Here is a 22,954-nt window from a genome sequence, read left to right as displayed (position 1 = left end):
TGGAACTCCTATGTAGCCCAGGCTGGCCTCCAATTCTTGATTCTCCTGCCTTGCCTCCAGAAAACTGTGACTGCAGGTGCACTCCACTGCATCGGAGACTTAGGAGCTTTTAATCAAGAAGAGATTTAGGGAATCTGAGCTTCTCTTTACAGAAGCCTGGTCTCCCAGTCATAGTCAGAGGTCATGGGTGAGGCTGTGTTCACATGAGGACTTCACAAGGGCCAGTCGGTGACAGAACTGCACAGAATTCAAGGAGATGCCCTGTGTGTGAATCCCCATGAAAATACTTAGCAGTTCACTGCTCTGTGGTCTCTCCTGGGCTTACTGCTCCATAGACACACAGAGAAGTTCCCAGCTACCACACAGACATAGCTTTACTTAAATTTAAATTCTTCCTTATACTAGATTGCTTTCCCATTCCGCTTTATTTTCATAGGTCATTGAATGTTGAAGTTTAAGATGGTTCATCCCCTTGGGTGTGTGGCATAGAGTTTTGTGGGGTAAATAACTTCTTGATCAGTGGTTCTCAACCTGGGGGTCAGAGATCCTGCCTATCAGATACTTACATAGTTGCATATTCATAAGAGTAGCAAAATCACAGTTCTAAAGTAACAGTGTCATGATTTTATTGTGTTCCACAACACAGGAAACTGTTTTAAAGGGTCGCAGCATTAGGAAGGTTGAGAACCACCGCTCTAGAATGATTTCAAACAATATCCTTTTCTTCTATTGTCTTTTTTAATTTTTCTTTCTCTCTCACCTAGTTCGCAAGAAGAGAGTCGAAGGAGACCGGAGGTAAGCCTCCACTAAAAGAGGTGAAGTCACACCACGCAGCCGTCTGAAACACGGACAAAGCTCACCCTCTTCTCCATGGGACCACTTTATCTAAGGCTGTTCGTTTCCGTTAACCGTATAAGTCATAGTCCTAACTGTTACTCTTTTTTAGCACTTACTTATTTATGTGAAAACGTGTGTAGCAGTTTGACTTTCTCCTGGACACACCTGGAAGCTTGCACAAACAGGATGACACGGATCTCAGACAGTGACAGCGCTGGAGATGATTTTAACCACTTTCACATTGTCTTGCTTTCTTACGTGACCGTGTTTTTAATCGTGGAAAGGGGCTTAGCATGTGGTTCTAGCTGATTGCAGTAGAGGCTTAGCTCTGTTTACACGCATCACTTTGAGTTAGGCTGCGTACATGGGAAGTGTGCTGCTGACCACATCAGAAGTTAGTATTGCCAATCTTTCACAAACTCTCCGTTAATTCCAGAAAACTGTCTCCGTGTGCACATGCCCGGATGATTGATCGTCAGTGGGATCCTCCTTAGGCAGCACTTTAACCTAGCACTATCCAATTAACTGTTTATTATCCCATGAGTATGTTGATAATCCACACACTTTACCATGATTAAACATGAATTAACCATTTGCGTAGGTGGGTGGCACTAGGAATTGTACCCAGGGCCTTGTGTATGTTAGGCAAGCACTCTACCCCTGAGCTATATCTCCAACCCAAATTGTATTTAATAGACAATTACTTATAAAGCCATTGAAAGGCTTTCCAGGTATAATAGAAAATTTTAAATTTTACTAAAAGAAAATTTCAAAATATCACATTCCTAAATAAAACAATAATAATGGCATCTTTTGGGCTAGACTGATGGCTCAGCAGTTAAGAGTGCTTGCTGCTTTCCCAGGGGACCAGAGTACAGTTCCCAGCACCTATGTCAAGTACCTAACAATGGCCATCCATCTTCAGGGGAATTTGATACCTCTAGCCTCTGAGGGCATACACAAACATATGTGTATAACCCCATATATATACATGTGGTTAAAAATAAGTTTTAATAGATCATGGCACCTCAATCAAAGTTTCCAATACATAAGATTGAATGAATTTGACAAAATTTAAAAGTAATTGATGTTTCATCTTCAGCATGACAAGCTCACAGGATAGATTGTGGGCATTGTGGTTAGTTATATAGAGTTATTTCACATGCAGTTGCTTCTCTGCCTTTTGATAAAATCAGGTGCCACTTTTTATCACGTGACCTCATTGATCCAGACATTTGCAAACGTTAGGTAAAAATGAATTGTCGGCTACTCAGATCTTTGTCTCCTCGAAGACAAAGGCTGTGCAGACAGAAGTGAAATGATTGCATTAGTTTATTAGTGTGATAGTTGGGCAGTGCAGTGCAAAATTAATGTAGCGATGACAGAAGTCTTTGGCCCTAATTAATCATTTCTCTCTCCTGTCGTAGATAGCAGCTTATGGCAGCCTCTGAGAGGTAACTGCTCGCTCCTCTGCTCGCTGCTGTGACCAGGTAGCTGGCAAAAGGAACGTAAGGAAGAAAGGGTTCATTGTGGTCACAGTTTTAGGGTGCCATCCACCATGGCAGAGAAGAATGACAGCAGGGGCATGAGGCAGCTGGTCACATCGTTTTCACAGACAGGAAGCAGAGAAAGATGCATGCTGGGACTCAGCCCACTTTCTTCTTTCTCCCAGTTTGAGACCCCAATCTATGGGATGGCGCTGCCCACATTCAGGGTGAGTCCTCCCTCTTCAGTTAAACTTCTCTGGTCACACCCTCTGTGATTTCATGAAGATAAACTGTCATAGTCCTCTACCTGCCATACACAGCGTCTCTCTTGTTTCCCTTCTCTTTATGACTCTTGAGTCTTACAAAGGTGTTATCTCTTAGGCTGTTGACAGAGCGAAAAAGCTGCTGTCCCTGGCAGATCTTGGGCCCGTTCCTGTATCGTTTTAGTTACTGGGGGTTCCTGGGTTACTTGGTAGCAGAAAGACAAGTTAATGGGTAAATAGCTTGAAAAGCTCTTGGAATCTATTCTGAGAAGCCTTTTAAAAACTGGACACTTGGAGCGAGAAACTGGACACTTATTTGTTCTATAAATACCCAGAGCTGAAAGCAAAAGGCCTTTGAAACATCTCATTTTTTTTTTGACTCGTTTTTACATTTTTCAGGACACAGTAAGGAGGGTTTGCTGACATTTTCTGAGTCGTCCCCAATCCTTTATGTTCCTATCCATCTTGAAACATTCCATTTGGTGGTTTTCAGTCTGATTTTTCTTTCCTACTCACCCATTTATGTAGGTTTATATAAGCTGGCTGGCTGCTTAGTTTTTAAGAAGTCTGTGAGTTATTGCTCACCATAGCACTACTGAGAATTGAGGGAAGCCAGGTGTGGCAGCACACACCGCTGTTCCTAGCCCTCGGAGTAGAGGCAGGAAGATCCGTGTTGGCTACCTGCTACACGAGATCCCCCGCCCACCCTCCCCCAACCAAAACATATGAAGTGACATGCACTTACAGTTCGGTCGGCATGGTAAAGGCAAAACTATGTTCTTGAGATTATTTATGCATGTTGTGCCTGCATGTCATAAATACCACCCGACTCTCAGCATTAACTTCTTGGCCGTGGTGAGAAGAGTCTTTGGGAATTAACAATGTGTAAGAAGCCGTCTCCTTTCTTCTCTCTAGATTGTTGACTGGTAAGCAGTCATCAGTTCTACCTGGGTGAAATATGCACACTGTATTTCAATCATAATTTTTGCTTGCCATGTTGTCAAAGGATGCTATGTTTTGGTCACAGACTTCTTTAAAAGCAGAGCCCCTAGCAAACTTTTACAAGTAATCCTTTTCCTCTCCTTATTCACTCTCTTGCCTCCATCTCGTAAGAAACTCTGACCCTGCAGAGTCTTATCTGCAGCTCCACATTTTGGAGAATGAGTTGCAGTTGTTAACACAGCCTGGCAAAAAACAAGAAAAAGAAATCAGATTTGGATCACGGCTAATCCTTTTTATAAGGAGTTATTAGTATTATTAAAGCTAGATAGTAGAACATTATTTTTAAAATCATACTGTTTTAGCTTATGAGTTTATGAGATTATTTATTACTAATCAACTGTTTTATCATTATGGATTTTTAAATGGCTTCTAAAGTAAAATTTTCTTAAGTATTTCCGTACTGAAGATAACTATTAGAAGATAAAACATACATTTTTTGGGTATGTATCAAATCATATAATTAGTCTGAGACTTCACCTCCCTCCTGCCCGGAGTGAACAATTAATTTCATCGTGATGAGATGTAATATGTGTAAATTATTTTTATATGTATATATTTTGCTAGCTAGCGTGTTGAGTATTTGCTAATGCCTGACTGGCTGTTTGGAACAAGCTCATGTTTCCCTAAGCCTGCTCCCTTCCCTTTACAGTTGTGTGTAAATGAAAACTTGCTCGCCTAGACTTGAAGGTTCCTGTCTGCTGTCTCGGCATGGCAGATGCAGACAGATGGCTTTTAGGAGATACATTTATCAAGTCTAGAAATAGTGACTCGTCCAGTAGCGCAAGTGCGTTTCTCCATCTGCCTTATGTGCGCAGCGGAAGCTCCTTCGTCCTTTTCAGCATGATCAAATCCCTTGCTTTCATCTTTGAAGGAAGTTAGTCTTCCTTCCTCCCTCTATCCCCCGTGTGTGTGTGTGTGTGTGTGTGTGTGTGTGTGTGTGTGTGTGTGTGCATTGTCAGATACCTAACTAGGTGTTTGACTACATCTGGACAACGGATTGAAGGGGAGGCTCTCTCCCCAGCTCCACTTCCCTTCCCCTTGTAGAGCTGCTGCAGACCCAGGTTCTATGGGGAATTCCTCTGGAGTCTGTAGCTTCTGTCACCCGCCACATTTCACAGTTGTGTGGAGGATGATTCTTAGAATGTTCACTGGATTACTACCCTTTGAGATCTTCGTATATGCCTAAAGTGTGTAGCATTTCATACTCATGGACATCAATTAGCCCCCTCCTTCCATCTCTGTAGGACACACTGTATATAAATAATTTTGTACACAAGGACCACCAAATATTATAGTGAGATATTTGGCCACACGTGGACCATGGATTGATGGGACCACGCTTCCCTTGCCCCTCTTAGGGTGGTGGTGGGCCCAGGTTAGAGAATCCCATGCCTGGAGGGGCAGGTGTGGCTCACCCATCTTTCAGCACATAGCTCATCTTCCAGTAGAAGAAACCCATCTCCATGTTAAAGCTCAGAAGCTATCACAGTGCCTGTACCCTGGAGCCAGTTTTCCTAGAGGAAGACTGGCATACCAGACCATGAACAGCTGCTTCTCTTCCACACAGAGATGTGACCCCTGGTGGGCACCAGCATTATGGAAGCCACTGCCTTCAGAATAACTGCCACAAGACATTTCTGGTGTACAAGCTTGGACCTGGTGTGACAGCGTCGGTATGCTCAGACCTCCGGTTAGAGCCCATCAGAGTGTTTGAGCGTACCTCCCTTCTCATGGCTGAGACTGACTCTGCCCTCTCCGAAATGCTTTGCAGGAGACAGGAAGCCTAAGAATTCCGGTCTGAGAGAAGTTTACATGTGTTTTAGAGTTGGGATGATAGACCGAGTGCCTTTTCAAAAAATAGAGACTGAGTTTGCTGACTTCACAGTTCCCATGCCCCCGCTGCTCGCTCCATTCTCACACCCAAAGGGAGGGGATGAAAACTCTCTTAAGTAGCAGGCTGATCCCACTGGGTAAACCGCAGAGCAGTCGCTTGGAACCAACTGACCAGAGAAAAGTACCCGGAACCTCGATGTTCATGGTCCCCAATTCTAGATCCGACTGTACTTATACTGTGGCTCAAGATCCTTACAAAGTGAAAGGACTGAGAATGTAATATTTAAATTAATTTAATGGCAGAACTCAATTCTGCTCACTCCTCTTAATCTCTCTCTCATTAGCTTAACAACAATGACCAAACAATCAGTAGATAGGTGAAGGGCAGGTTACAAATTTTAAGTCTATATCCTGGGCACTGATCTGGAAACAGCACATGAATCAGAGGTTAAGCTTATTTCAGACACATTGTTGCCTTGGAAAGGGTGAAGGAGAAGGCTTGGAGTCATGGGTGGAAAAGAGGGAAGTACTAACCAGGCTTGGTTGGCTGTGTCTTGTGGCAGTCATTTGGAGCACGTTGGCTCAGCTAGTTGGTATGGTGAAGGGGTACCATACTAACAGATTTGGAGGCTAAATCCCAATCCCGTTACCCACACTTAGCAGGTGTACGATCATGGGCAATTCATTTAATTGCCTGACAATTATACATTATATGGGGGATACGCACCGGAAATGGAGTCAAGTGACCTGAACACTTGACTCTACACTTTCTTAGCTGGGTGACTTTGGGGAAACCACTTGGTCTCCCAAGGCTAACACTCCCCAGCTATTAAATGGGAATTAATATCTTTACTAACTACCTCACAGAGTTGTAGTGAGAAAATATAATCAGATCATTGGATGGAAACACCATAGAAACCAGAAAGCACTGTACAAAAGTAGATCGCTTTTATCAATTCACTAATGTTTTTCCACTGCCTTTGAGTCTGTTTTATTCTGACCAGTGGTTCATCTTTTAGGGTAGGGCAAATTGGGGCACGGGAATGATGTAAAGGACTAGAATTGTTTTACTTTAAACATAGAGGTAAGAGACGTGGTTGGCGATGGCAGTGGGTGTTATATTTCAGTGATACAAAACGATAGATCATTTTGCTGGGTCACTTTGAAAGTACTTTGAAAAGGTCTGGGGAGTAACTCAGTAAAGTAGTGTGCTTGCCTTGTGTGCACCAAGTCCAAGTCCCGATCCGATCCCCAGCACCGCATAAACTGGGCAGGGTGCCATGAATCTGTAATCCCAGCACTCAAAAGGCAGAGGCAGGAAGATCAAAAGCTCAGATTCATCTTTGGCTACATAGAATTTGAGACCAGCCAGGTCCACGTGAGATCCTGTCTCAAAAAAGAAAAAGCACCTGAGGAAGTGGACACAATCCTTGGAAATACTGGCTCCCAAAGGGAAACTCAAACGGTGACTAAGACTTTAGGCAAGAGCATTGCTGTCTCTTCTGTCATCACTAGAAGTGACAGAGGCCAAGACTCAAGGTATTGCTGGAAACCTTGGAGAGCATCTCCCTGGGCTCCAGGAATTTTCATGTCTGGCATCTGGGTGCCAGCTCTGACACGGAAGGGGAGAAAGCTCTCTGGGGCAGCAACTACCTATCACCAGCAGCTCAGCCCTGGCCAGTTATTTCTGCCAAGAAAAACCTTGAAGCATGGCCTCATAGGGAAGGTGTCCCATCAGTCCTTTTATCTTTGGTACCATCTAATAAGGTGCCTTGTACATAGTAGGTGCTTATAAATGTCGCTTGTCTGTCATTGTCCTCCAGCCCTACAAGAATTATATTCTGTTTACAACCATGTGGTGTATATACATACATATATATTTAATCATACTGATTTGGATGCCAGCTGTATGTGACCTTGGGTAAGATTTTTCCATCTATCTTATCTTCATTTCATCTAGAAAGCAGTGTGTCCCTTTCAGATTCCAAACATTATAACCCTGTGTTTCTGAGCCGGGCGGTGGTGGCGCCCGCCTTTAATCCCAGCGCTTGAGAGGTAGAAGCAGGTGGATCTCTGTGAGTTCGAGGCCAATCTGGTCTACAAGAGCTAGTTCCAGGACAGCTAGGGCTGTAACGCAGAGAAACCCTGTCTTGAAAAACCCACCCTGTGATTCTGAAATGAGTGGGTAATCTATTCACTGTGGCTCCTGCTCTCTCCAGGAGTGTTCCACAGACAGTTGCTTGCTCCTGTTCAGCAGTGTTTGATAACTTCTGAGTTGTTCTGGAAGAGCAGCCTTGTCAGAAAGGCTACTTCAGGGCTGGGAAGTTAGCTGTGGGGGAGAGCGTTTCCTGACATGTGGGTTTGATTCTTAGCACTACAAAATAAAAAAAAAAAAAACTTTAAGAGTTTTGGGATGCTTCCCTCAAAAACAGAAAGAACATCTTTATATATAATATTTTTCTCCTCAGAATCAGAGAGAAAGGAGGGGAGAAAAATGTAAAGAAGCTGACCAGTATGTTTTTAGTAGACTTTTATTTAATGCCTGTGTATTTGCATTTCCAAGCACATGTTGATTGCACATCAAGAGACAATCAAAAGTGCACTGTGTATTGACAGAAACTGGCCCAGGATTTGACACTTCTGTGGACACAGTCTAGATGCGAGTAGACAGAAATGGGCCAAATGGGAAAAGGAGAAGGCTAGAAAGTACACTGAGTAATTTTACTTTAGTACCAAATGTTAGCCATGACAATCTTTATTTAAATTATTCTACACCAGAGGTGGTAGTGAACCTGTAATCCCAGCACTTAGAAGGTGGAGGCAGGAGGATCAGAAGTTCAAGGTCATTCTCAGCACCATAGCAAGTTCAAGACCAGCCTGGGACACATGAGACTTTGTCTTTAAAATAAATAGATAAACGGAATAAAAGTAATTTGTATCTCTGCTTTCTTCTTAAGAACAAAAGTATGTACATGAAAAAGCATATTTATATTTTAAGCCTTTATCTTAATCTTGTTTCATTTTTTTCCTATAAAACAAGCAGCATTTTTCATTGCACACAAAAATGTAAAATACTTGCATGCCACCAGTCATAATTACCAGTTCTATACCTGTCAAGTGTGACCTTACGTGTATTGTTGCCTGTATTGTGTTGAAGAGACTAAGGGACATAATACGCTTGTAAATTGTATACTATTGGTAACACTTGTTTAGCTAAGCAAATTCTGAAAAGCCACATGGCTTTATTTTTCATTTGATGCTTTTTGGTCAAATGCTAGATGATTGGTTCATTCACTAGGAAACTAAAGACTAACTTGCTTTTTAAATGTGAAGTTAAACATCTTGTGAAAAGTAAGTGTGAAATAAAGGAAAATGTACAAATTTTAAACTACTTTTATCATTATAAGGAACCCTATTGGCCCAAAAAAGGTATAATTTGGGGCCCTTTGGAATTAGCCACTAAGAGGTAATGTTGAGCTAAATATAAGCTTTCAATTAATCAAGATCTTTGTGCTTTCAAGGATGTCATGTATTCATTTGTGTCAGGAATGATAGTTGTAAATGGAAATGTAAAAAATAAAACGGGGGTCAATAAACTTAACTTTAAATGTCAAAACCTGACTTCTGGCTGCTCTGAAGACTATCTCCTCAAAATCAATGCCTGATGCTACATTCTTACTTTACTTAAGAACAATTGCAGAAAGAACAATGGCACCCTAATACAAATACGATAAAGTACACAGCCACAGTAGCCAGAAGAGAAATGGAAACATGTTGAAGCCACACAGCCGAAGTTTGTTAGCATAGTGGGCAACAGGAATACAGACAGTAGCTGTGCATACTTTCTGCCAGCAAGCACTAAAAATAACCAAATTTCTGAGTAAAGATTTGACCTCAAGTAGAAAAAAAAAAACCTACACTCCCTGCTTCCCTGCTGAGTTCTGGCTCAGCTTGGTGACCCCCAAATTTCATCGTTTAGGCTGATGACAGTCTGAGAAGCAGAGAGGGCCTGCATCTAGTTTATATTTGCTGCCGCACACCTCCACAAGGAAATATATTGCTCTATTGTTTTGCTTAAGAATTCTTCTTTTCAGGGGCTGGGGTGTAGTTTGGTTGGTAGAGCAGAGGAAACCTTGGTTAATGTTGGCTGTTAAACGGACTGCCAAGGCTATAGGTTGAATGAATAAGCTAATGGTTTCGATAATAATAAGTATAGGAATAAGGGAGATTGGAGTGCCTTGAGGTAAGAAATTGGCTAATGAGGCTTTTAGTTTGTGGCGGAATCCTAAAATTACGGCTCCGACTCATAGTGGAATTGCTATACCTAGGTTTGTAGATAATTGTGTTGTAGGAGTAAATGTATGAGGTAGTAGACCTAGTAAGTTTGTTGAGCCAATAAATATAATTAGGAATACTAGTATAAGTGATCATGTCCGTCCTTTAGGGGAGTGGATTAGTATCATTTGTTTAATGATAAGTTTAACTAATCATTGTTGAAATGGGTGGAAACGGTTAGAAATTAGTCCCTTAGATGAAGTTAAAAGTATTGATGGGAGTATGATGATGAGAATAACAATAGGCAAGCCTGTTATTGTTGGGGTAATGAAAGAGGCGAATAGATTTTCGTTCATTTTGATTCTCAAGGGTTGTTAGTTTTTATAAGTTCAATAGATTTTACTGATGGTGTTTCTGGAAAAGTATGGAGTGAAATTTTTAGCTGTATAAGGATAAATCGTGTAATTGTGGTAGATAGGACAGTGATAAATCATGTGGATGTATCCAGTTGTGGCATTCACTATGGAGACTAAACATCTCTATCTTTAACTTAAAAGGTTAACGCTCTAAGCTTCGTGATGTTATTAGATTATTGATAAAGATCAGTCTTCGAAGTTTTTTAGAGGAACTATTTCGAGGACAATTGGTATGAAACTATGATTAGACCCACAAATTTCTGAATATTGTCCGTAGAATAAACCTGGACGGTTGGATGAAATTGGTGCTTGATTTAGTCGTCTTGGAATGGCGTCTGTTTTAAGTCCTAGGGAAGGGACGGCTCATGAGTGTAGGACATCCTCGGATGAGATTAATATTCGAATAGGTAGTTCTATAGGGAGTACTACTCGGTTATCTACTTCTAGGAGTCGAAGCTCTCCTGGTTTAAGGTCAGAAGTTGGAACTATATAAGAGTCAAAGCAGAGGTCTTCGTAGTCCGTATATTCGTAGCTTCAGTATCATTGGTGTCCTATAGTTTTTATGGTAAGAGCTGGGTTATTAATTTCGTCTATCATATAAAGGATTCGTAGGGATGGAAGGGCGATTAGGATGAGGATAACGGCGGGTAAGATAGTTCAAATGGTTTCTTCTTCTTAGGCGTCTGTGGTGCTGGTGTGAGTTAGTTTTGTTGTCAGTATGAGCGTGATAGTGTATAGCACTAGAGAGCTAATGAGGAATACGACTATGAGTGTGTGATCATGGAAATTTATTAATTCTTCTATGATAAGTGAGGAAGCATCTTGTAAGCCTAGTTGGAATGGATAAGCCATATAAGATATATAGAGGCTAATCTATAACTTAACTTTGACAAAGTTATGTAATTTATTTACTAATATCTCATTGAGAAAGACATAAAGGTTATGGTGCTGGCTTGAAACCAGTTTAATGGGGGTTCGAATCCTTCCTTTCTTATTTTACTTTTATGAAAGTGAGTTCTTCAAATGTGTGGTATGGTGGTGGGCAGCCGTGAAGTCATTCTAGGTTTGTAGCTGAATGTTCTACGTGAAACACTTCTCGTTTGGAAGAATTCTTCTTTTCAGGGGCTGGGGTGTAGTTTGGTTGATAAAGCAGAGGAAACCTTGGGTTCCATCCCTAGCACCCCATAAAACCCCATGTGGTGGTGTGTACCTGTATGCCTGGCATTTAGGAGGTAGAGACAGAAGGATCAGGAGTTCAAGGTCATTCTTAGTTACACAGTGAGTTTGAGGCCAGTCTGAGCTACAAACCCTGTCCTTTTCAGTCTGTGGCACTGTGGGCAGTAGAGATTACAAGTATCATTCTGAGGTTACCATTGTCTAGTTTAAATTTCATGACCATTAGTATAGATAGATAGGTATTTAGATAGATAGATAGATAGGTAGGTAGGTAGGTAGGTAGATAGATAGATAGATAGATAGATAGATAGATAGATAGATAGATAGATAGATATAATTTATACATATAAATATATTTATAGTACATATTTATATGTAAATATGTATATATTTTATGTAAGTTTTTATTTTATATAATATCTATCTTACATAATAAAGCACTCAGTGGTAGGATACACCTGTAGTCCCAGCTTTAGGGAGGCAGAGCCAAAAGAATGGTTTTAAGTTCAAGGCCATATTGATTTTATATAGCAAGTTCCAGGTCAGTCAGCACTACATAGTGAGGCCTTGTCTTTTAAAGGGAGAGAAAGGGAGCTGCAGAGATAAGTCAATGATTAAGAGCACTGGCTATTCTTCCAAAGAACCGGGGTTCCATTCCTAGCACTTACTTACATGATAGCTCACAGTAATCATCTGTAATGCCAGTTCCAGGAGATCTCATGCCTTCTTACTGACTTCTGCAGGGACCAGGCATGCACATGGTAGGCAGAAGTTTCTTTCTTGGCCACCAGTCCCAAGTAACCAACCACACAGAGGCTTAATTACAAATGCTTAACTGATAACTCAGGCTTATTACTAACTAGCTCTTACAACTTAAATTAACCCATTTCTATCAATCTACTGTCAGTTCGGCCACATGGCTTTTACCTCTATCCCATTTTGTATGTCTGACTTGCTCTGAGTCTGGCTGGTGACTCCTCCTCCTTCCCCCAACATTCTCAGTTTGACTGTCCTGCCTATACTTCCTACCTGGCTACCAGCCAGTCACAGCAACAAATCTTTACAGTGTACAAAAGGATCATTCCACAGCATAGAGAGATGGCTCAGTGATTAAGACTGCTTACTGCAGATGACCCAGGTTTGGTTCCTAGCACCCATATGACAGCTCACAACAGCCTTTAACTCCAATTCCAGGGGATCCAATGCCTTCTTCTGGCCTCTGCATGTTCCTATATGCATGTATGCATGTATGCCTGTGACATAAATTCATTCAGTCACACACACATTACACATAAATAAATCTGCTCTTTAAAGTTAAAAAGGACCAAAACAGTCTTTTTTTCTTTCTTTTCTTTTCATTTACTTGGTCTATTTCTTTTTGCTTTCTTGAGACAAGATCTTAATGTGGCCCAGGTTTCTTCATACTCAGTATGTAGCCAAGGCTAGCCTTAAACTCCCAGTTTTCCTGCATTTACTTACCACGTGTTCCAATACATACGACTTTTTATTTCTTAAAAACATATTCGTTTTGGTTGTACTACTCATTTCCTATGCAGAGAGCCCCTCCCCCACAGCTCCAAGAATTGCATACAAGCAAGATGGAGCTGGCTCAGAAGTTGTTCTCGCCTGATGGGTTCCTGCTCATTCCCCTATGCTGGACCTGTGTTTACTTGATGTTTTCTAGACACTAGCTTTCAGATTTGGCAGTTAACTCTATTTTTTAACTGTACTGTACATTTTTCTCCGCTCCCTTCCCTTCTTCTCCTTTCCCCTTCTATCTTCTCTCGTGACCCCCACGCTCCCAATTTACTCAGAAGATCTTGTCTTTTTCTCCTTCCTATTTAGATCCATGTATGTCTCTCTTAGGGGCCTCTTTGTTGTCTAGGTTCTCTGGGGTTAACTCTTAATTGAATCCTTGACTTGGAGCTATTTTATATTTGGACTTTGTAAAGGAATAATTCCATAAAGGAATGCCCCCTCCTTTATGGACTGTTTGATAGTTCAGCCTTTTTCTAGGACTAAAAGAAGTGGTAGCCCATACCCTCTCTTCATTCTTTGGCTACCAACCTAGAAACCCATTATTTTATATGCTAATAGAAAGAGAAACATGATAGACCAGATGTCCACAGTCTCTAGTTCTTACGCTCAGGGCCTCCGTGAGAACCAGATGAATAATAGGTAATTGAATAAGGCTGGGATAAGCAATATATGTTGGAAGAAAAGCACACAGGTACTTGGGTTGACAGGTATGAAATAAGAAGAGGAATTCTACAAATTTTAGACCTCTGGGTTTATCAATCCTGAGAAACTTTTAGAAAACTATAGTATCCAGTATTGTAATGGTTTGTAAGCATATGGAAGTAAAGCACTGATGTAAGAGCTAGCCTGAGATTCACTGGGCAGAGATGATAGGAAATCTTGAGAGTAAGGTCTAGAGAACATGCTAGGCTTGTATGGTTGCTCATGTCTGTAATCCCAGCACTTCAAGGGAGAAGGAAGGGAGATCAGGAGATCAAGACCAGGCTTGGCTACATAATGAATTCAAGTCCAGCACTGAGGCAGGAGGATTGCCTGGTGTTTGGGGCTAGCCTGGTCTATATTATAAGTTTCCAGGTCAGCGAGAGCTACATAGCAAGTTCATGTCTCAAGAAAACAAAAACAGGGACTAGGAAGATGGCGCAGTGAGTAAAGTGCCTACCGCAGGGGACCTGCATGCAGTTGGCCTCTCAGCAGCCACCGACAATCCAAGCAGAATGATTATATATGTATCTGCAGACCCGACACAGTGAAGGGGACTGTGAATCCTGGGGGCACATTGGCCAGACAGTTTAACTGAAAACAAGTTCCAGATTTGTAGAAGGCCGCAGCCACATTCTCCATTATCAAGATGGCGCTGACATCCGGCTTCACCGCCAGGTGAACGCACATGTGCTCGGTAATTTCCCACTGAGTCCCCGCCTACTCCCGAGGCATCACCTGGGACTGGGAACAATGGACCTATCCAAGAGTGACACGTCCAAAGCAGGGTCTGTTTCCTATATAAGGGATGGGTTCCATCTTATCTGGGTCTCCGCCATGTTGGCTGATGCCCGCTCTCCCAAGGGGCATTAAAGCTTTACTGCAGAAGTATCCTATGTGTACCGCGTGGTTCTTGCTGGCGAGACGGTAGCGCGGGACATCTGGTGCCGATACCCGGGAAGAAGAAGAAAAAGAAGAAGAAGAACTTTGCACCACCGGAGACCCCTTGGACACAAGGAGGATTCAGAACTGTAGGCATGCGTGCTCAGAGAGGTACGTTCTAAAGTCCAGAGAGCATATCAGAAACTGAGCAGCAGTGGGAGGTTGTGCGCGCACCCAGATAAGTTAAAAAGGACCTCCCGGTAAAGAATGGGGGAGACAGAAAAGAAAATAAGTTAAAAAGGACCCTCCGGTAAAGAATGGGGGAGACAGAAAAGAAAATAAGTTAAAAAGGACCTCCCGGTGATTTTGGGAGAGTGGAGATGGGGGAGAAGGCTGATTTGCAGGGTCGAAGGCTTTGTGTTGTGTTGTTCGTGTTGTTTTTTGTGTACTGGACAGGAGAGGGATATTTGAATTTGGGAGCTGCTAAAAAAGGTAGTTTAGATTTAAGGCATGGGCTTGAGAGTGTGATGTTGTGGGGGAGAGGTTCTGTTTTCGCCTCCACGGAGGATGGGAGCCTAAGTATGTGCTTGAGATCCACGTGGTTTGAATCACCGAGACCTCCTGAAATGTTGTAGTGTATACCCCTAAGAATGCAACGGCCCAATAACAGCAGGAAGCAGCCAAAGAGACTAAACGACGCCCAAATTCCCTTAAAGATTAAATGAGGTCCTTTCAAGCCTGCTTCTCTGAGTTCAGCTTTGCTCCGTGCACCGGTTTGGGCTCGGAGTGGGTGCAGCTGGGGCTGGAGGGCGGCTGGAGCGGAGCTTTGCTCTGTGGCTATGGTGGGAGGCATATTGCGCAGGCTCAGTTGGTGCCTGGCCTGGAGGGTATCACAGCAGTACCAAGAATGAGAACGGTGCCACAAGCTGCCAGGCCAGAAGGCTTGCAATGTGCCTAAAACTGTGAGGGGCTCTGAAGCTGGAGTGGCTTCTGTTCCGCTTGGCTGAGCTAAGCTGTGCTGATCCTAGGTAATAAAGGCGGACCTATAGCCTGGGGCAACGGGCGGGGCGAACAATGCTGGCTACTAGCCCGAGAGATTTTCCATCTGAATAAGGAACTGAAGAGATAGCATAGGGGTTAAGAATGCTGCCTGCTCTTCCAAGGGTCGGGAGTTCAATTCCCCAGTGACTACATGGCAGCTTACAACTATTTGGTTTTAAATCTAATGTTTTAGGATCCACAGGGAGGTAGATGCAAAAAGCCCTTAGATTTTTAAAGTGATTGGGTCGTTGGCTGGGTCTGTGAGAGTTTGTTTACAGCTGCTTTTGCTGTGGCACAGGTGTTGAGAGTTGGCTAGTAGGAAAGCGGCCCTGTTCGCCGCCTCTCCCATTGGCCCCTTGAGCCGCAGCGGCTCTGGCGCGGACCTTGAGATGTTGCTGCCTGTGCCGCCTCGGTCTGAGTGTCGGCTCCCGCCACACTCCGCCACCAACACAGCCTCAGAGAACTAGGCTAGCCCCGCGGGGAAGGCAGGGGCGCCTGGGGGTGGAGCCGCACAGCGGGACACGGGGAGCCGCGCAGCGAGCAGGTCCAGGGCCGCACACAGCCCTTGGATGACGGGCGGGCTCTGGAGCCCGAGGCCACCTTACTGGCAAGGAATACGGGAGCCAATAAATCCTAAACCTAATATCAGCAAACAGGGCCTGGGTTTTTCCTAGGCGCCACTGGGACAGCACGGCCTATACCATGAAAAACAGAGACCCTTAATCAGTTATCTACCACAGTGGCTACAGCCCTGGATCAACAGGCTACCATAGATACATCTATTAGAGGTAGAATAAAGAACAGGTGGATATCTTATGGCAGCTTGCCCAGTTGGACTGTGAATGGAAAACTCCAGCCTTATGTGTGACCAATGTACCATATGAGAACTTTATAAAAGTGGCTAACTTGTCCCGAGAATTGTCTTTGTATCTTACAGGAGAATTTTGATGATTTGCTGTCCTCCTTGAGACGGTCCATCATGACAATCAACTCCACGCGAGTGGACATAAGCCTGGCCAAAGGATTCCAGTCCTGGATTGTGTCCTTCATCTCCTACTTCAAAGAATGGGTGGGGGTTGGAATGTTTGGAACAGTCCTATGCTAAGGAATAGTGTTTCTCCTCTGGATGGTCTGCTGACTCAAATCCCAAAGTCTTAGGGACAAAGTGGTTATTGCACAAGCGCTGGCTGCCCTGGAACAGGGGCCTCTACTGATGTGTGGTTATCTATGTTAAAGCAGTAAGGTTTAAGCCAACCAGCTCCTGCACCCCTAGGACTGTGGTCCATTGCACAGGGTGGAGTGCTTGGCTTAGCTAGCCCTGAAGGTTGTTGAGCTGAAGAGCATCGCACAGAGAATGGCCCTCTCTGAGAGATAAGTCGCTTTGCTTAAGGGTTTTCTGCCGTATATTCCCTTTCCCAGAAAATTGGCAGAGGGCAGGCCGGATAGGCTCCAGGTGTCATGAGCCTAGGGACAGTTTCCGTGTAAGCCCATTTTAATGTTTTCATTTTGGGAAGTGCGACCTCTATCTTTACCTTCCTAGGGAGTTGCCTTTCTGCAAAGAAGTAAAATTAGGGGGAGATGTAGAAGGCCGCAGCCACATTCTCCATTATCAAGATGGCGCTGACATCCGGCTTCACCGCCAGGTGAACGCACATGTGCTCGGTAATTTCCCACTGAGTCCCCGCCTACTCCCGAGGCATCACCTGGGACTGGGAACAATGGACCTATCCAAGAGTGACACGTCCAAAGCAGGGTCTGTTTCCTATATAAGGGATGGGTTCCATCTTATCTGGGTCTCCGCCATGTTGGCTGATGCCCGCTCTCCCAAGGGGCATTAAAGCTTTACTGCAGAAGTATCCTATGTGTACCGCGTGGTTCTTGCTGGCGAGACGGTAGCGCGGGACACAGATTTAGCGAGAGGCCATGTCTCAAGAAATGAGGGGGAGTGTAATAGAGGAAAACACTAGGTGTCCACCTCTGGCCCCCACATATTCATGAACACACTATAAGCGTAGACACACCACACACAACCATACACATGCACATACATCACACAAAGAGGGGTGAGGCTATCATTAGCATGTTTTGGGTTTGGTTGTTTTTGTTTTTTTTTTTGGTTTGCTTTGTTTTGCTTTTTTTGAGGCAGGTTTCTTTTTGTTGCTTTGGAGCCAGTCCTGGAACTAGCTCTTGTAGCCCAGGCTGGCCTCAGACTCACAGAGATCCCCCTGCCTCTGCCTCCCGAGTGCTGGGAATAAAGGCAGGTGTCGCCACTGCCCGGCTATCATTAGCATGTTTAAGTGCCTTACTGTGAATAGGCACTGCTTGCCAGCAAGCTATTTCTGTTGGAAGTGGTCTTAGACAAAGAGTCACAGTATTTGACAAACAAATCCGCACCTTGGCCTTGGCCCTCTGCTCTTGAATCTCCTTTTCAGTATGATTTCTGCCACACGTGAACCTTTGCATGACCAGTGTTGACATCTTCACAAAGTTATACTTCTTTTCTCCTTGCCTTTCCCCTTACCCTTCCTTCATTTCTTCCTTCTTCCCTCCCCACTTTCTGTCTTTTCTGAGACAGGCTGGCCTTGAACTCCCTGAATAACTGAGAATGACCTTGTGCTTCTGGTCTTCCTGCCTCTAGCTCCCTTCAGTTTGGGGATCACAGGTGTGCAACTTCTAAAGCCGGCTGGAGAATGACTCTGGTTCTTGATCCTCTGGCGTTTGCAGAATTAGCAGAGCCGAGATTGGGCAGGGAAATGGGGAAAGTTGATTTCCACTGATGATGTTGGAGGAATGGAAGTAATAAATGGCATTTGAGTTTGGAAGGTGGAACATGAGGAGTCAAGCAAGTAGACATGGGGTGATGGAGAGGGGCATTTCAGCACAAAGAGTTTTGGGGAAACCTTTCCATACACTTGTAAATACCAGCCATGGGGCTTCTCTCCTCTGACGTCTTCCTCCCTCTACTTTAACCAACTCCAAGACCCCAGGATGAAATCCTTTCCTTTTAACTTTTAGTCTATAGTTCCTAGTTTTCACAACTATCTTGCAAACTATGTTTTTAAAACTGCTTAAACAGTTAAGGGAAGCTCAAAATTCCTAAAGGAATCTTTTGATAAGGAGCAAATTGCTGCTGGCATTAGTTTGCTTATGATGACTCAGTGTGACACAGGCTTTGTGGGTTGCTCTGGCTGGAGGCATAAAGATAACACTAATGAGGACTCACAATGCACTGAGTAGTATTGGGAGTATTTTCTTATCAATCACTTTCACTTTAATCAAGCCCTGAAAACTAATAAGAGATATACTCTGCCTTTCTTCGTGTGTGTGTGTGTGTGTGTGTGTGTGTGTGTGTGTGTGTGTGTGTTAGGGTGTGTGTGGATGTATGTGGAAGCCAAGGGACAGTCTTGGGTAGTCTGGTGCCATCTTAAAAAAATAAAGATTTTTGTGTATATATGTGTGCCTGAGTATGTATGTACATCACATGTGTGCAAGTGCCTGCGGAGGCCCGATGAGGGCACTGAGTCCACTGGAAGAGCAGCAAGTGTTCTTAACCACTGAACCACTTCTCCAGCCCTCCAGCCCCATTGATGCCTGCCCTGGGGCTCACTGAGTAGGCTAGGCTGGCTGGTCAGAGAGCCCCAAGGCTGATGACCTGAGTTAAATCCTTAAAATAGTGGCAGGAGAGAGCCAGCTCCTTTTCTCAGGCCAGAATAAACCAGGATACTAATGTGGAGGGAATACGGAACTGTTGTCAAGTCGGCCAGATGTGTGGTGTGTGCGGTAATTCCAGGATCCGGGACGTGCAAGTGGAAGGATAAAGAGTTTGAGGCCAGACTCAGCTACAGGAGACCTTCTCTCAAAAAAAAAAAAGAAAAAAGAAAAAAAAGAAAAACGAAAGAAAGAAAGAAAGAAAGAAAGAAAGAAAGAAAGAAAGACAGACACACAAAATGGGCTAGAGGGATGGTTTCAACAGTTATATATTACTCTTGCAGAGCATGGGTCCAGTTCCCAGCATCTACATTTGGCTGTTCCCAAGGGTCTGTATCTCTAGTTCCAGGGGATCCAGCATCTTCATTTGACTTTCATGAGGCACCTGTACACACATGGTGAACATAAACACATGCATGCACACATACATATACATCAATAGTGAATCAGGTTTTGTTTTGGAGTTGTGGGTTTTTTTTTAATACTACACAAACAAACTGTCAAAGAATCCAAATTATTTACTTATTCAAAATCCTGTCTCTTCTGGAATGTCTTGGAGAAGTTTCTTCATATTCTTTGAGCCTGGCCACAGGTTAGCATATCGGTCTGATCAGCAGTTAGAAGGCAGGCTAGTAATTGAGTATATGCTTCATTTCTGGATTTACATGCAGTCTGTTGTTGTGGGATATTTGTACACTGTATGAAGATGTATTGCTGTGGTTGGTGTAATGAAAAGCTGACCGGCCAATTGCTCGGTAGGAAAGTATAGGCAGGACTTCCACACACAGAGAGAACTCTGGGAAGAAGAAAGGTAGAAGAGTCACCAGCCAGACACAAAGGATGCAGGATGGGCAGTATGGAAATGAAGTAACGAACCTTGTGGAAGAAAGTAGATTCAAAATATGGGTTAATTTAAGCTATAAGAACTAGTTAGGAATGTAGGACCCAGCCATGATAAACTTAAGGGAGGCCTGAGTCTCAGTAATTTACCCTGAGGCAATACCTGGTTGCAGGAAGAACCACAAAATAAGATTACCCAGGCACCACCCAGGAACAGACCATCCAAAGGAAATTCCTAACGTTCCAACTGTTGTAGATAGGCTCACCTGCCAGCACACACTCACCAGGACACCCCTAGACCAATGTCAGCCAATCAGGGGTCCTGATCCTTAGAAATCCCTCACTCCCACCATTACTACTATAAAATCCCAACTCTTACTGAGCTCAGGACTCTGTGATCATTCCAGTGCGCTGGACACAGGGAGAGTCCGAGTTTGCAAACTTTTGTAGAATAAAGGCTCTTTGCTTTTACATACAGGACTCGGTCTCCTTGTTGGTTCTTGAGGGACTTCCCGGATCTGGGCATAACAAGGAACAAGCCTAAGCTAGGCCAAACTTTTATACTTCATAAGAAGTCTACCATGTCGTTATTTGAGTGCTGACATATTGACAAGAAAGTAGTCTTGACGAGAAAAACCATTTGACGTTATGCAAATTAACTTTCTCAATTCTTCATTTTTATTTTCATGTTTAAAACGTGAGGATATTAATTTCCTCTTTGTAGAATTGTTTCAAAGTTCAACAAGATATTACAAACAATGGCACAATTCTTGTTATGTATTAGATATTTAATGAATAGTAATTGAACCTGAGCACTGTAGGAAATGTCTTTCAGAAACCAGCTCTTGGATATTTTAATTTACAGGAGATTTCCCTTAGCTAGGAACGGTGGTGCAGGCCTGTGTTCCTGGTAGAAATGATTGCTTTGAGTCTGAGGCCAGCCTGATCAAATAGTAAGTTTCAGGGCAGCCAGATTACATAGCAAGGCCTTGTCTCAGATGAACAAACAAAGGGAAAAAAGAAAGGGAGAGAGGGAGGGAGAGGGAGGGCGAGGGAGAGAGGGAGGGAGGGAAGAAGGGGGGAGGGCAGGAGAGACAGGTTTTCCAAATCATCAGTGATGTTCAGTGGGTGCCAGTTACACAAAATTCCAGAATGTTTACTTAACCAAGGGTACTCCCCACCCTGAGAGGAAGAAGTAGGTGCCAGGAGAAGGTTAACCATTGGGTGAGTCCCTGTTCTGGGTGTAGCTGGAATGTACCTCAAGCATGTACTCCAGTCCTCTTCCGGACTGCATTTTTTTTGGGGGGGGTGTTGGTTTTTCAAGACAGGGTTCCTCCTTGTAGCCTTAGCTATCCTGGAACTCACTCTGTAGATCAGGCTGGTCTCAACCTTGTAAAGATCTGTCTGCTTCTATTTCCCAAGTGCTGGGATTAAAGGTGTGTGTCCACTGCCTGGTTCCAGGCTACATTTTTAGAAGGTTATCAAGACAGAACATTATTCCTGTCTATGCTGTTAAACTCACTGGGGATCTTCTCCTCAGAGCCCGGCACAAGAGACAGCCATTACACAGGACATCAAGAAGTCCTCTGAGGTGTTTCCACTTTCTTCTTCTTCCGCTCCCTAGATTGTCTACTTTTTTTTCCCTCCTTTGACCCGCTGCTTCTGTCATTTGCTCTCGCTCACATTAGCCCAATCTCACTGACTGATGCAGAACATAAAGTTGGGATGGGAGGATGAGATGGAACAGAGATTGACCAGGACGATGAGGCAATTGCTACCTAACAGGCAATTAGAAATGGCATTTGTTAAAAAGCACTGACTCCTCACTTGGGCCCATAAGGTAACTAAACGCAGGATAAAGCCTAGCATCTCGGCTTTCATTTTGTGGTTGCCTTCCTGTTTTGGGTTGCCTAGTTACCTCAGTGTGTAGGCATGTTCATCATTCAAGGAATACCTACCCAGAAACCTATGATATCTCATCTCCCTACAAGAATAAAGGCATAAAAAATAAAGTAAATGAGGTATCACATAGTCAACTTTTACAATTACTCCCCTGTAGCCAGTCTTTCTTTGGATAACCAGCTCCCAAATAATAACATGGGAGACGTCTTATTGGTCATGAAAGCTTAGCCTTAGTTTAGACTTGTTACCAACTAGCTCTTATAACTTAAATTAACCTATTTATATTAATCTATGTTCTGCCGCATGCCTCATTACTTCTCCATACTGTATGTCTGACACACCTCCATCCCCACCCTGTGTCTCACTGGCAAATTCCCGACCTCTAAGATTCTTCTCCCCAGTTCCTCTCTCTGCTGGGAAGTCCTGTCTATCCATTCCTGCCTAGCTATTGGTCATTCAGTTCTTTTTTTTTTTTAAGATTTATTTATTATGTATACAGTGTTCTGCCTGCATGTACTCCTGCATGCCAGAAGAGAGCACCTGATCTCATTATAGATAGTTGTGAACCACCATGTAGTTGCTGGGAATTGAACTCAGGGCCTCTGGGAGAGCAGCCAGTGAACCATCTCTCCAGCCCCTCAGCTCTTTGTTAAACCAATCAGAAGGTGCCTTGGCAGAGATACAGCTTCACAGTGAACAAAAGGATCATCCCACAACACTCCCCATAGGCACCTAAGATCACCTGGATTCTATGAACATCAGAGCATCCCAGGTAAGAACAACTCCCAGATGAGGGCATTCCATGCTTAGGGAGGCTGTACCCTGGACCATCTTCTGGAATGATATTGTCCTCTCAGGCAAAGGGGACTCTTTGGACCACCTCACAGAATCAAACTGAAACAATGACCAGCCAGGACACATCATGACTAGGATTGCTCAGTTATACATACTTCTTGCTTCCTGCCCCACTTCCTCCTTTGCTTAAACCTAAAGCTCATATGGACTTATCGACCCTTTATCTGTTCCTTTCCTGAATGTGGCCATTAATGGAATC

General features: G+C 43.6%; 1 protein-coding gene across 2 annotated transcripts in view; it reads left to right on the top strand.

The window, feature by feature from the left end:
- The window catches only part of Tmod2 (tropomodulin 2), a 47,485-nt gene extending 38,447 nt beyond the window's left edge, over window positions 1-9,038 (top strand). For both annotated transcript variants that reach the window (XM_048423843.3, XM_048423844.3), the window contains exon 10: window positions 765-9,038. In XM_048423843.3, the coding sequence (XP_048279800.1) occupies window positions 765-799 (35 nt within the window). In that variant the 3' untranslated portion in view covers window positions 800-9,038. The remainder of the gene's footprint in view (window positions 1-764) is intronic.
- The last annotated feature ends 13,916 nt before the right edge of the window (window positions 9,039-22,954 follow it).

The sequence above is a fragment of the Myodes glareolus genome, chromosome 4, assembly GCF_982192425.1.
Source record: "Myodes glareolus chromosome 4, mMyoGla1.1, whole genome shotgun sequence".
Classification (NCBI taxonomy): Eukaryota; Metazoa; Chordata; class Mammalia; order Rodentia; family Cricetidae; genus Myodes; species Myodes glareolus.
The sequence above is the reverse complement of the archived record's forward strand: the minus strand, read 5'-3'. Positions and strand labels throughout refer to the sequence as shown.